Below are 14,121 nucleotides of genomic sequence, written 5' to 3'. Positions count from 1 at the left end.
AACTTTTTTTGTTATATATATATATATATTTTTTTTTTTTGGCCCCATGGCATGTGGGATCTTAGTTCCCCAACCAGGGATGAAACCTGTGACCCCTGGCAAAGTAGAAGCGCAGAGTCTTAACCACTGTACGGCCAGAGAAGTCCCAGAAACTCATTAACTTTTACAGACTTCTCTTACATGGATGTACCTGGATTCCCTTGGACTTCTCAGGTAGCAACTATTAGGAAACATCTGTGGTTAGTTTATATGAATAAACCAAATCGCATGATTAAGGAAAGGAGAAAGGAAAAAATCAATTTGGGCCATGCTTCTAACAGCACTGGCCAAAAGATGATCACTGCGATTACCCTCTATCTGGTCTCTTGACCTCAGCAGCCAGAGCAATACACTTAACCCCCAAATCAGATGATGTCACTCTTCTGCCCAAGCCCTCCAGGGCCTCCTCCTTTCAGAAGAAAAACTGAAGTCCCTTCAAGGGACAGAAAAGCCCTGCACCAGCTGCCCCTCCCCTGGTCTGTGCCTGGTCCTTCCTGGTGACCAGGCCACGCGAGCTCAAACTTCAGAATAACCTCTCCCTACACTTTACACACCCTCATAAACACTCACTGACCCAACCATACATGGGTCATGAGTTATTTATCTTGCTCGCTGCCTTTCTCGGTGACTGCAAATGTCATGAGGGCCGGGACTTTTATCTGCATCCGCTGCCTGGAAGCCTGAGTCCTCACACCCCCGAAGAGGCTGCTATGGGATCAGAGCTGGATTCTTCAGGCTGGGCACCAGTGCATTTGGGGCTGACAGTTCCTTGTTGTGGGGCCGGTCCTGTACACTGTAGGATGTTTACTTTGTAGCATCCCAGGCCTCTATCCACTAGATGCCGGTAGCACCCACCCCACAGTCCTGACAGTCAAAAATGTCCCCACACGTTGCCCAATGTACCAGGAGACAGTCACCCTCGGCTGAGAACCACTGATCTGGAGGGACAGGGCATAGCTCCGGGAAGAAGCTGGTGGCCCCATTCTCGGTAACACTGGTCAAGGCTGCTGCTGCTCAGTCACTCAGCCGTGTCCAACTCTTGGCAACCCCATGGACTGTAGCCCGCCAGGCTCCTCTGTTCATAGAACTCTCCACGCAAGGACACTGGAGTGGGTTGCCATGCCCTCCTCCCGGGGATCTTCCCGACCCAGGGATCACACCCAGGTCTCCTGCACTGCAGATGGATTCCTTACCACTGAGCCACCGGGGAAGCCCACACTATTGATAGGCACATACAAAAGAAACCTGAGTGCACAGGAGAGTGAAGTAACCGGCCCGGGTGCCACAACTGTCCTTCAGGAGCCAGAACTCACCACCAGGCCCTCTTCACTAGCACGGCGTGCCACCCCCGTGCTGGCTGGCCTGCTTGCCTGCTGCTCACGAGACCCTCGAATCTCTACAGGTGGAAGCAGGCAGTTCTGCTTTGGGAGACAAGGGGAAGGGGCTGGGACGACCTCCGCGCTGTGTTTCAAGGCACCCTGTACCACGAAGTGGTACCTCACACAGTGTGGTACCTGCTATCCCTCAGCGTCTGCCTCCTGACCCTGTGTGTTTCAGAGGCAGGATGACGCCGAGAGTCAACTCTCTGACCCGAACACAGAGCACAATGCCCAGCCCGAAGGAGGCACCTAGACACACGCTAGAAGCAGGAAGGGTCTTACCAGTGTCCTGGCGGAACTGCGTCCAGCTGGGGAGGTCGATGATGTAAGGAGCCAGCGAGGGATCGGCTTGGCCTAAGGGGATGCTGTGGGCCAGGCTCCCCAGCCCGAAGCGCTGGCCCTTCTGCTGCACAAACTGCTGCTCGATGTAGCTGCAGACGGCGGCGCTGTAGGGGTGCCAGGTGCCCAGCCCGTCCTGCCACTCCCACACGGCCACTGCCACCGGGCTGGCATACACCTGAGCCAGGGAAGGGCTCGGCGCCATGGCCATCTTCCCCAGGACGCCCTGTCGTCTCCAACGGCTTCAGACCACGCTGGGCTGGAGTCTCGGGTTCATTGCCCAGTGCTGCCAGGAGACCTGCAAACAAGACAGACAAGCGGTTACCCACGCACACAGTGGCACTGCTGGAGTCGGTCTGGGTGCAGCGAAAAAGATCATGCTTTTCCAGTCACTTTCCCCCAATACCTTAAAAGCTTCGTGAACCAAATACCTCATCCTGGCTCCTTGCTCAGGCAGCCAGCAAGAATTCAGCGTCAATCAAGCAGCGCTCTTACCTCTACAAATGTCCAGGAAGACACAGTGACTGAATTCTGGGTGCTAACCATCAGCCCTGCTTCTGTCCTTTTACCAATACTTTCCCTCTGGCCCAGCTACTAAGTGTATCTTTTTACAGTGTATCTTCACGAGTCACCTCAAATCCTTCATGGACTGGCCATGAGGACCCTTTATACCTCTGTGAGGTATAAAGTGAGGAGACTGTGAGGATGCCAGTTTCCAAAGTAGGTTTGTAAGACACAAAATAATACCTGTGCTGTTACAGACTGGAAAAAACAGAACTGGGTCTCAGGAAGGACTCGGGGCTCAAGGGCAGCCGGGGGTCAACGGCAGGGCAGGGACTCAAAGCTGGGGTGGCTCCTAGCCCCACCCAGGCCTCCAGGCCACCTTGGCCTCCCGCACCATTAACCACGGAGCATGGAGCCTGAGATGGACATTCAAATCCCCTGGATGCTGAGGTCCTCTCTCTCCAGCCTCTCTGAGCCCCACTCCCAGGGCCTGGGTCTCGCTGACCAGTGGCCAGTTCCAGAGACTTTATACCCATCTCCCAAGACCTTCCTCTCCCAGTCACCCCCGCCTAGTGGCATCATTCAGGGTGTTCCCAGGCCACCTGTCACATGAACTTCTCCTCCCCAGTACCATGGAACATATACAGGGGTGATGGCGGTCCCTCTCTTTCTGTCCCCTTCAGATGGCAGACACCCCACAAGTCAGCCTTGTCTACAGCCGCATCACCAGCCTCAGCACAGACCATGTCATGCAGCATGAGTTTGACAGGGATTAGCTCTGAGCACGGCTGAATTCAGGAGCAGATGACGATTCCAGCACCTGCAAGTGTCTGAAGGAGAGAGGGGGGCTGTGGACACAGTGCCCAGAGCACCAGCTCCGGGGGTGCGAGGGGAACCGGGCCGATGTTCAGTGACAAACACCAGAGGGACTTGTCTCAGTTAGGCGGAACAGACTGTCCAGGCGGTATTTCTCCCTTTATGGACAGGAAACCAAAGCTCCAAGAAGTCAAGGCATTACAGAAGGCCACACACACACTGCTGAGTGACAGCACGAGCGCAAACCCAGGTCAACCCTAGCTCATGCGCTTTCTCTTAGCAGGGAAGGCTCGGTCTGGGCTCTGCTTTGAGCTCCACTTCCAGGCCCCGCTTAGCGGGGAGAGAAGGGGGCAAGAGGGGGAGGGAAGAGAAGCCTGCGTCTCAAGCCGTGAGCACCCTGAGCTGTGATGTCCATGGAGGGCCCTGGTGCCAAGAGGGTCCCAGTCACGGCACCTGCTCCAGTTCCCACACAACCCCCTTAAGCACAGGCATCGAATTTTGTTCCCACTTTGCAGACGAGGAAACTGAGGCCCTGGAAGTTTCAGTGACTTGCTAACATGGCCACTAATGAGGCCGGTGCCCTGGGCTTTCGCTGCTGTCCCTGAGACTGCACTCCAGCAGGGTTTCCGTAAGAAGGCTGAGACCGTCTGCCCCACGAGGAAGGCAGACCTGGAGCAGCACGTGAAAAGGAAGGGGCGTGGGCTCCGGCGTCCACACAGCGCTCAACTCGCTCTGTCTTCTGATGAAAGTGGCCAGGCGCTCCCAGCCTGACTTCACTTGGACACGGCCACGTCACCTTCGACTCTCAGTGCTCTCCTCGGGGACTCAGACCCGCGTCAGGCACGCAGCAGCCATCAGCAGACCTGGGCCTCCCTCCCTCTCCCTGCCCCCTCCATCCCACCCCTGCCTCCCCCCGAGTCTGGGGGAGGAGCGGTGGCCCAGGGCGGCTCCGTGCTACCTGAGAGCACAGGTGGTGAGTCAGGCCGAGATAACTCTGAGCACACCCGGGGGAGCCAGGCCCGCCCCTGAGCTGTAACCACTTCAACAAAAGCACGCCTCCCACCCTGGAGAACCAGGCCCGGGATGCCCTTGAGATGGCTGGAGGGTTTATTAGCTCAGCGCCTGCAATTAGAGGTCCCTGGAATGACATCCAGGTACAAATCACAGGACTGGTTTCGGGGCCAATTACTCCTGAGCCCAGACTTTCCCCCGGCACCTCCTGACAGGCATCACTCATCTCTCAGCCGGAGGGGGGAGCCTCCCAGTTACCAGCACACGTGGTACGCTCCAGCATGCCCACACATCCCCAGGTGAACCGACTTGGAGAACTCTGCCAAACAGCCTGAGAACTCCGCTTGAGAACTTCAGCTAGAGCTGCAGACTGCAGGCACACCACGGTCCAGGCTGCCAGGGTCCTGGAGACCCAGAGATGAGAAAGACCCGGCACACAGCCCCTCCGTGACTGGCCACTGTCCCCACTAATACCAAGGCCTCCACTTTTTGTCCAGCTGCATCAAATCCTAGCAAGTGCCAGAACATTCGGCACTGTTTCCCACCTCCCAGCCGTGGATCCTGCTGCCCGTGTCCGGATTCCCATCCTCTCCGCATCTGAGCCCCCAGCAAATGTGCCCATCTTTCCGGACTCAGCCAGAGCATCCCTTCCGAGCCCTCTGACCAGGCCCTCACCAGAAAGTGCTGACTCCACCCTCCTGTGCGTCCTCACTGCATATCCCGCTTATCCGAACCGGACTACATTTATTGGTTTCAGCATCTGTCCCCCCTCCCACACCCCCCACAACGGGAACTCCCAGAGGGCAGAGCTGAGGCTGACCCAACGCTGGAGCTGCAGTTCTTCAAACGCCTCAAATCCCAGAGGGGCTGAAACACACATGACAGGGGAGGAGCACCTTTCCCTCCAGAGGCCCGGGGCGAGGCCCAGAATGCCCACTGCTGTTCTCCCTCAAAGGCAGCAATTACGCACGCGCAGCAGCCAGTCAAGGCACCCATTCTCTGCTACAGCCTCAACCATCCCCAAGCCGCAGTTCAAAAACCTAATTTGTTTTGGCTCTTAATGATGGGGCTATTTAGGGTGTTCTTAATTATGAAAACTATTATTCTAATTGACCATGGGAAAAAAGCCTCAGTCTGGGGGCAACCTAAATACTTTATAATAATGGAATAAGGGGATTCTGAAGTAAATTATGGTACATCCCTGTGATGGAATGTGAGTCTTTAAAAGGCTCTCAGACCTAGCATAATTCTCAGGACAAATTAAAAACACACGCCGTGCTCTCAGGTAGGCAGGTGCGCCCCTTACTGAACGTCTACTACGAGGCAGGCACTCTGCCCAGCGCTCCTGTCATCCTGCTCTCTCTACCCTCAATCGCCCCCAAAGGTAGAAATTATCCCCAAACTACACACGCAGGAACTGAGGCCAAAAGAAGTAAAAAGTTTATTCAAGGTCAGGTGGCTGGTCTGTGACACCATGAAGCCCAGGTTCTTTCTACCTTATATAAGCGAATTTTTAAAAGGCTGGAAGGAACAACTCTTGACACGTTACTGGGGGCAGTGGAGTTACGTACGGGACATACGTTCTTTATTTCTCTCTAGACTGGCAGATGTTCTACAAGATCATATTACTTATGATGGTCGGACCAAAATTATCTCTAAAAAATGTATCAACAACTTGACCACAAGAAAAACCATCCTGCCTTCCCTTGCATTCTTCCCTCAGATTTAGCCACAACCAACCCTTTCCCAGCCCCCGGCCCCAAGGCACAGCGGGACCTTGCTGTTCCACCAGAGAGGTGTTTGACACAAAAGAGTTACATGTGTCTGAGAGTCCTTCTATTCCCAGGGGATTTAGGAAAGCTTTAGAACAAGATCTGAGCTGACACAGGAATCCAGTGAAACTCATCCCGCCTAATTGTGGGCCTCCAAGTCGGGGAACCACACAAGTGGATCCCCTTACAGTTGAGGCCTCCAGGAAGAAGTCCCCGAGCGTGGTTTTAAACTGGTGCCCAGACTGAGGACCATCAATGTGCCAACACGTGAGGACCCATTTCCTCCCCCTTGAATCCCACTGAAATATGAAGCGGCCTGGCCCAAGCCTGAGCTGGGCAGTTCACCCCTAGGTTCACACACAATGATCCTGGGACAGTCACAGCCCCTCTCCCGGGCTCAACTGCTCAGGGGGTTGGATGGGTTTTCGAGCCTCTTAAACTGCAGAACCCTTTTCCAAATGTGATCGTACACCTCCCATCGATACGCAAAATGTAAAAATGTGGGGTGCTCTGCCACAGAGGGCACCCTCCATTTCCGACTCCAAGAGGCCCAGGAAGCTGCTATGCAGGACAGAGGCGTCTGAGGGGCACGGGCTGGAGACCAGTGAGACTGGGTGACCTTAAGCTCTATTTTCTAAGCTGCCTCTCTTTCGGGTGCTTTCCCAGAAGCACGGGCCTGCAACTCCACACCCCACCAGCTGACACGGTAAGCATGACCAGTAACCAGAGCATGACCTTGAAAGACCTGCTATGGGCAGCTGACCACCCGAGCACTGTCAGAAAGCGTTCCCATGGACCTGGGAAAGTCAGATCCTGTGCAGAGACATATCAAAGAAATGTGCTACTTTGCTAGACGTGTTGTTTTTAACACAATAGAGTATTATTTTTCTGCCTCTCAAAGCCATAAAAATAACTTAATATCAATACACAGTCCAGCAAGAGTACAGTGAGAAGTCACACTGCTGGAAGGGATAAACCCCTTCCAGAAAACAGTCTGGTAATATGTATCAAGAGGTTTAAAAATGTTCACTCAGGGGACTTCCCTGGCGTCCAGTGGTTAAGACTCCATGCTTCCACTGCAGAGAGTGCAAATTCAATTCCTGATCAGGAAACTAAAATCCTGGATGCCCCATGGCAAGGCCAAACCAAAAGAAAAAAATATATATATATATACTCACTTGCTTTGACCCAATCATTAAGAAATCTATCTAAGGAGATTAGAGGAAAATGTCAACATAAAGCTATTCCCAATAGCACTACTTTAACCTGGTAAAAGAGAAGCAGAGAGAAAACTCAGTAGCAATGTACCCAAGTGCTAACAGCCGCCTTTGAGTAGAGAAACTGCAGAAGACCTTTTGTTTAACTTCTGAACTTTTCCCATTTTTAAAAGTGGGAAAGTTTTACTTCTGTTATCAGAAACAAACCTCTACAACGCCCACAACTTTCAAAAGATCGTAAATAGGAACCAAACCCCCACCGCTGTAGCCTACCATCCTGATTTTAGACAGCCACTCCCATCCCAATGGGGTTTCATTAACAGGCCTGTCAAAGCACCATGGTGCCTCCTTGCCAAGAGACACACGCCCCACCCCTGAGTTACCAGAAAGTGCAAAAAACACACCATCCAAGGGCCTGGATTATTACAACAGGAGCACTACAAGGTAAGACTTTGGTTTAGACAAGAGATGGCTCCAGCAAGTGCCACTCAGACCTTACTGCGCTTCTGAGGGATGGAAGGACTAACACTTGAGTTGTCCCTTGCACACTGGGGCTGCAAGATAGGAAATGACAACTCCTGTCCTGGCTGGTGCCTGTCTGGGGCCTCCAAGGGCAGGTCAGAGCAGACTATCCCAATTCGGGTTCAGAAAGCCACACAGTATCCAGGGGGTGGGCCCTGGTGACCGACAGTTGCTCCATGGACAACCTCCTCTACCAGCACCAAGAACCGGCTGCCCCTTCTTTGGCCAGGAGCAAACTGACCACCCACAGGTCATCAGAGGGCTGAGCCCTGGTTCCCAGGCCTACCCTGAGGCCAGAATGTGGGAGCCGAGGAAGCAATGGCAGGCACAGTGGCCAGCAACAAGAGCTTACTATGTATTACCGGGCACAGTGCTAAGTATCTTCTAACTGTTCTCACTTAATCTTTACAATCCTGGACAGGGTATTATCTCTGTTTTATAAATGAGAAAACTCAGGCAAACGATAAGCAAGTTGCCTGAGAAGTCACAGGTATGTGCTGTGCTGTGTTCAGTAGCTCAGTTGCATCCGACTCTGTGACCCCATAGACTGTAGCCCACAAGGCTCCTTCATCCATGGGGATTCTCCAGGCAAGAGTACTGGACTGGGTTGCCATGCCCTCCTCCAGGGGATCTTCCCAACCCAGGGATCAATCCCAGGTCTCTCGCATTGCAGGTGGATTCTTTACCATCCGAGCCACCAGGGAAGCCCAAGAATACTGGAGTGGGTAGCTGATCCCTTCTCCAGGGGAACTTCCCAACTCAGGAATCGAACCGGGTCTCCTGCATTGCAGGAGGATTCTTTACCAGCTGAGCTACGTGGGAAACCCAGTCACAGGTTTCCCAAATTAGTCTGCAGAGGGAGAAGTTGATGTGGGCAAATCAGCCTGCCAGATGTGTCTGCTCAGCCTACCACAGTTTGTAAATTTTACAGATTGAGCCAATGTTTTAAAATTAGGATAAATCAATCAATCCAGATTTCCAGCTTTTCTTGAAAACCAGAAAACCTGGCAACATTTGCAGGCCTGACCCAGATTCATCATCCAGCCAGCGACAACAAGCTGCACCACTGCGGTGGCCGCTGCCGCTCTCAAGGCTACCCCAGTTACCATGACTCCCCAGGGCGGGGCCAGCAAACCTTTTCTGTAAAGGGTCAGAAGGTACCTATTGTAGACTTGGCAGAACATAGGGTGTCTGTTGCAACTACTCAACTCTGCAGTGTGAAAACAGTAACGGGCCACGTGTAAACTAACTCGTGTGGTTGTGTCCCAATAAAACTTTATTTACAAAAACAGGCTGTGGGCTGACTTGGCCCGTGAGCTGTGGTTTGCCAGCCACACTGTGCTCTCGCTGTCCGGATAGTTGAGAAGCACTTCTCGGAACCCATTTCTCTATTAAAAACTGGGAGAGTGCTTACGGCTCCGGCGAGCCTCCCCCGTGGCATGCCTGCACTCTGCAGACACGTCGGTCTTCGCCCAACACCTGAGGATGGAACACAGCACGCGAGAGCACAGCAGGCGTCGTGCGGACCGGCCGGGAAAGCCCAGCTGCTGCCCAGAGCCACAGCTTTCCTGCAGTGGGCCATCAGGCCCGGCCGGCCTCTCCTCTCTGCACTCCCCAGTGACTCTCTTATCTGTTCCCACGGCTTCAGTAACCCCATGCACGTTGATCATCCAGATCTGTCTTCAGATACCCTGCCCGCATCACTGGTCCAGCCATCAGCAACCCCAGGGACGGCCCAGAACCGATCAGGCTGTTTCATGCCCCGCGCCCCCGCCACCCAGAGTGTCCACTCCACCTGTCCATTCACTCCTCTCTTAATTCCCTGTGAAATCTTTCCTATACACACTCCTGCCCTGCAGGGAGAAGTGGCCACATCTAACCGCCAATGTCCATGTGACATCTCAGTGCAATTATCTACTTGCCCCCTCCACCAGGGCATGGGCTCCTTACAGGCAAGGATTACGGTTAGGAAAAGATTTTTCAAAGGAGACACAGAACGCTGACTATAAATGAAAAGATACATTTCACTGTGTTAAAATCAAGAATGGTTGTTCAACAAAATGTGCCTTAAAGAAAACAGAAAGTCACAAGCTGGAAAAAGATATGTGCAATAAGCACAAAGGATTAAAATCAAGCATACATAAGAAAACTCTTACAAATCAATTTTAAAAAAAAAAATGCCAAGAACCCCACAGAAAAATTGGCAGAAGATATAAAATTTACAGAAACACACATGCCAATAAACTTATGTAGAGATGCTTGACATTAGGGTTTGGTGACATAGAAACCATGATCCCAAAGATCCCATTTTATATCCATTCCATTGGCAAAAAAAAAAAAATCAGCCTATATCAAGTGTTGGCAAGAGTGTGGAGCAAGTGTGGAAGTGTACGAGGGCAAACTCATACAACCACTTCAGAGAGTCTGGCAACAGCTATGGAAATTGAATATTTATTTACCCAATGATCCAGCAAAACACCAACCCTCAGTTCACACCCAAGAAAACCTGAGTAGGTGCAACAGGGAACATGTATAGAAGTGTTCAGAACAGCCCTCTCTCAGCAGCAAAAACCTGGAAACAACCAAGCGCCCATCAGTGGAAGATCAGATGCAGAAACTGGTTTGTTCACACCATGGACTATTATTCAATATTCAAGACAAATGAACCAAGTGACATGCAATACTACGGACAAATTGTAGCAATATTTTTTAGGTTCCTTAGGAATACCCAGGAACCATAAAATAGATAAAAATGAAAGCAAAGGGATAATGGATATCTCAGGATGGGAACGGGAAGAAAGATCAAAAACTGGATATGTATTCTGTCTCAAGATTCTGGCTTTTGTTGTGGATGGATGAAATGCAGGAACTTACAACACTCATTAAAAAAAACTTAGGAAACAAATAAAAGTAGGCCATGTGTGAAACAGGTGATCAGTGTGGAGCAATCCAGTTCTCTGTTTATCTGAGATGAATATTAAAACAAACCCACAGAGGTGACTGTTTAATTCCCCTCCGAGTGCTAAGCACAAACCCTAGCACACAACTCCCGGGGCACACACGGAATGAAGGAGGGGCGCTCCGCCCGTGGCCCCATTCCTGCCATCTCTTAGGTACCTCCAACACGCCTGAAGGCAAACTCACCCTCCCTGCTTCTCTCCCTTTCCTCCTGGATTCCCTGGCTCTGGGCTGCCCCTCCGCCAGCTTCTCCCCACAGCCCAGCAGCTGCCCTGGCTTGCTCTCTCGCTGCCTCAGCCCCCACTGTGAGCACCAGGCTGGGACCTTTCCGCCTCTCACCTGGAGGAGCACACTCTCCCACCTGGATTCTCCAACTGTCTCTCCTCCTCACCCACCTCAGAGACAGGGGCAAGGCGGAGCTTCCTGGAGTACAGTCCTGCCCCCCTCTCTCTTCCACACCTCCCTTTGAGGTCTAGAAACATTGTTCACATTCCGTGGCTCACGGTGAAAGTCCATCAGCCAGGTCCCTCCCTATCAACACTATCTGTGGCACACCTCTCTTCAGTACCCCTCTTCCGTCTACACTTCCCCCTCCCCAACTCCTTCCAGAAAGTGATGACCCACTACCCCATATACATCTGGTTTCCCCAACTCTGTGCTTCAACTTTACCTGGAACCCCACCCACTTGGCCAATCAGTTAAAACACCTCCGGGATGCTGCCAGGTGCCCTCTTGCAAGAAAATCCCCTCTCATCAGCTTCTATGGCACTGCATCGGTCCTCCACAGCTCTCTCCGGCCATTCTATCTCTTGAACAAGCCCAGGAACAGCCAGAGTACAAACTTCCCTGTCTACCTCCCTCTACTAGAAGCTGGCGTGATGTAAGGAAACAGTCACAAGGAGAATGACCCAATCCAATCCATTCCACGCTTTCTAGCCAGGGTGCTCATTTAATAAGGCCCTTCCTGGAATTCTCCTGCTAAAATCCCCCAAGTCTTGGCATGACATGTAAAAGCCCCCACACTCAGCCCTCTGCCTACCTTTCAAGGCTTCTCGGCCCTGTGCCCATCTGGTTGCCCCAGCCACACTGAAGCCACACTTACAGTGACCCAGACATGCCGGGTCTCTTCACAACTTTGCATTTACTGATTCCTCTGCCAGGCTTTGTCCCCCACTTCCTGGCTCCTACACCTTCTTCACAATTCACTTTGGCTCTCACGTTCTGGAAGCCTTCTAGACCTTCCCTCCTGGGCAAGGGTGGGGTGGGGTGGGCTCTGCCCTGTGATTACCCACTCCTTGATATGTATCACACCGACAACACCTTGTCACTGTCTATGGTTTATCTTTCCCACCAAACGATGAGCTCCTGGAAAACAGAGTTTTCGTGGCTGGTCACTGCACCCTCAGCACCGAGCAGGGGGCCTGACAAAAACGAAGCACCCAGTAAAGGTTCAAGTGACCAAAGAAATTAAAATTTCCAATGCAGAAATCCTGACTCGTGTCCTTCATCTCATAATGCATGTGTGAAAACAGAAAGTAGTTTCTAAGACTGGTTAAACAGGAGAAGCTGTTGGCAAGAAGCCACCTGAATTTATCTGAGACAGGAGGCAATCAACAATCTACTCGCAAGGCTCACTTTCATCCTGGGGACCTCAAATTTCCCCCTCCCCAGTTCGCACTTTCTCTACTGAAAACCAGATTGGGAAGGCAGCGATGGGAAGTTCCCGTGGCTCTCATCTTTTCTCTGTGGAGAGCTGGCACAAACGGTGCCTTCTTGATGGAGATACCAGATCCTTAGGAGGAATGACTTGTGTAGATTCCCATCTCGATAGAAAACGCAAACAAAAACCGGGCAAATCTGAAAGGCTTGCTGACTCAGCGACACAAATTCCAAGGCACCTTTGCCAACAAGGAAGACGACGATCGGGTTTTAAATTGGGAAACAGCAGTTAGTGAAAACGACTGCACAGATGTTGGGTCTGTGTGCTGCGGCTGGGGACTGGAAACCACCAGATTTATTTTCCAACAGCCTGGGCAGAGCAGAAGGTACAGTAGTCTCCCTCTGCCCACTCAATAATCAAGGGGCTACTTAGGGGAAGGGAAAAAAAAAAGCCCTTCCACAGAAAGGCCGAAAGGATTTTGTAAGCCAGTTTGCTTTGTGAGCATCCAAGGAATCAACAAACTAGAGAACGTAAAAGTTTGTCAAGGTCGCACACTAAATGAACAAGACGCCTAGCTACAGTTACCCTGATGGTTTAAGTAAAGCCTGATTACCAGAAAGACCACTTTCCAGAACTCTAGACGAGCTACGATGGCATGCAGAAATATTTCGAGTTTTTTAAGCGGCCAAGCGTCTATGCACACACTATTTCCACTGCTACTGGCACTTAGGGGAGAGGAACCAGTGTGGAGGACAGTAGCTGACTTGAGATAGGGTAGTTTCGGGGGCAAAGGGGGAGGGAAGTCTTGTAAGTCCTCTTCACAGCGTAAGCTACTGGCACCCCGCAGAAGAGAGCCAGGGTTCCAGAGAAGAGGCACTTCCTGGAAGGCGGACCTTTCTTGAGAAGAAGAAAGCGGAGTTAGTTAAGCGAACTCCTCAGAAGTACAGCCCCCGACTCCAAGGAGCCGTCCACCGGGAGGCAGACCCCAGCAGGACCCACACCCTCACTAGGGCAGCCCGGTGGCCCCGCCGCCGCCGCCGCCTCCGGGTTCTGTGGGAAAGGGTACTCTCCTCCCGACGGGCCAAACTCTCAGGGTCTGCGCCCCTCCCTTGCCAGCCCTTCGGCTTCCACCTCGGCGTTCCCGCTCCCCACCCGTCCGGTCCTAAAGCTCTGCGGGTGTCTCTCAATCCCCTCAACTCCCGCCCCCGGGGACCTCCACCCGGAGGCCGGTCCCCGCAATCCCCCCGGGACCTCACCCCGGAGCGCCCCTCCAGCCTGGCCCAACCCTCCCTCACGCCCACGCCCGCCCCCTTCCGGTCCCAGCTCGGCTCGGTCTCCCCCGCGTCCCCGGGACCCCAGCCCTAGGCGACGAGCAGGTGGCCCGGCCCGCCCCTCTCACCGAGACTGAAGAGAGCGAGGCAGGCGGGCGGAGGACACCGCCGCGCTCAGACTGCAGCTCCGCTTCGGCCTGGGCACTGCTCCGGCTGTAGCTCCCACTCTAACGAAGAGGCAGCCTGAGTGAAACTCGGCGTCGCAGCTTCCTCGGATTCCAGTGCGCGTGCCCAAGACGCTCAGCCTTCTGGGAAACGTAGTTCCGGCGGGGCAGCAGGGGGGCGGGGCCCAGCCCGACGTGCACCTGTTCAGTTCAGTTCAGTTCAGTCCTGTCCGACTCTTGGCGACTCCACGGACTGCAGCGCTCCAGGCTTCCCTGTCCATCACCTGCTCCCGAAGCTTGCTCAAACACATGTCCTTCGAGTCGGTGATGCCATCCAACCATCTCATCCTCTGTCGGCCTCTTCTCCTGTCCTCAATCTTTCCCAGCATCTGTGTCTTTTCCAATGAGTCGGCTCTTCGTATCAGGTGGCCAGAGTATTGGAGCTTCAGCTTTATCATCAGTCCCTCCA

At 52.9% G+C, this 14,121-nt stretch overlaps 1 protein-coding gene across 2 annotated transcripts in view; it reads right to left on the bottom strand.

Moving 5' to 3' along the window:
- Positions 1 to 13,767, bottom strand: part of DTX2 (deltex E3 ubiquitin ligase 2) — a 33,539-nt gene extending 19,772 nt beyond the window's left edge. For both annotated transcript variants that reach the window (XM_043455688.1, XM_043455689.1), the window contains exons 1-2: positions 13,617 to 13,767; positions 1,701 to 2,055 (exon numbers count right to left, since the gene is read on the bottom strand). In XM_043455688.1, the coding sequence (XP_043311623.1) occupies positions 1,701 to 1,968 (268 nt within the window). In that variant the 5' untranslated portion in view covers positions 1,969 to 2,055; positions 13,617 to 13,767. The remainder of the gene's footprint in view (positions 1 to 1,700; positions 2,056 to 13,616) is intronic.
- Between the last annotated feature and the right edge of the window lie 354 nt (positions 13,768 to 14,121).

This window comes from Cervus canadensis, chromosome 32 (assembly GCF_019320065.1).
Source record: "Cervus canadensis isolate Bull #8, Minnesota chromosome 32, ASM1932006v1, whole genome shotgun sequence".
In the NCBI taxonomy this organism is placed as follows: Eukaryota; Metazoa; Chordata; class Mammalia; order Artiodactyla; family Cervidae; genus Cervus; species Cervus canadensis.
This window is presented reverse-complemented; position numbering and strand designations above follow the sequence as displayed.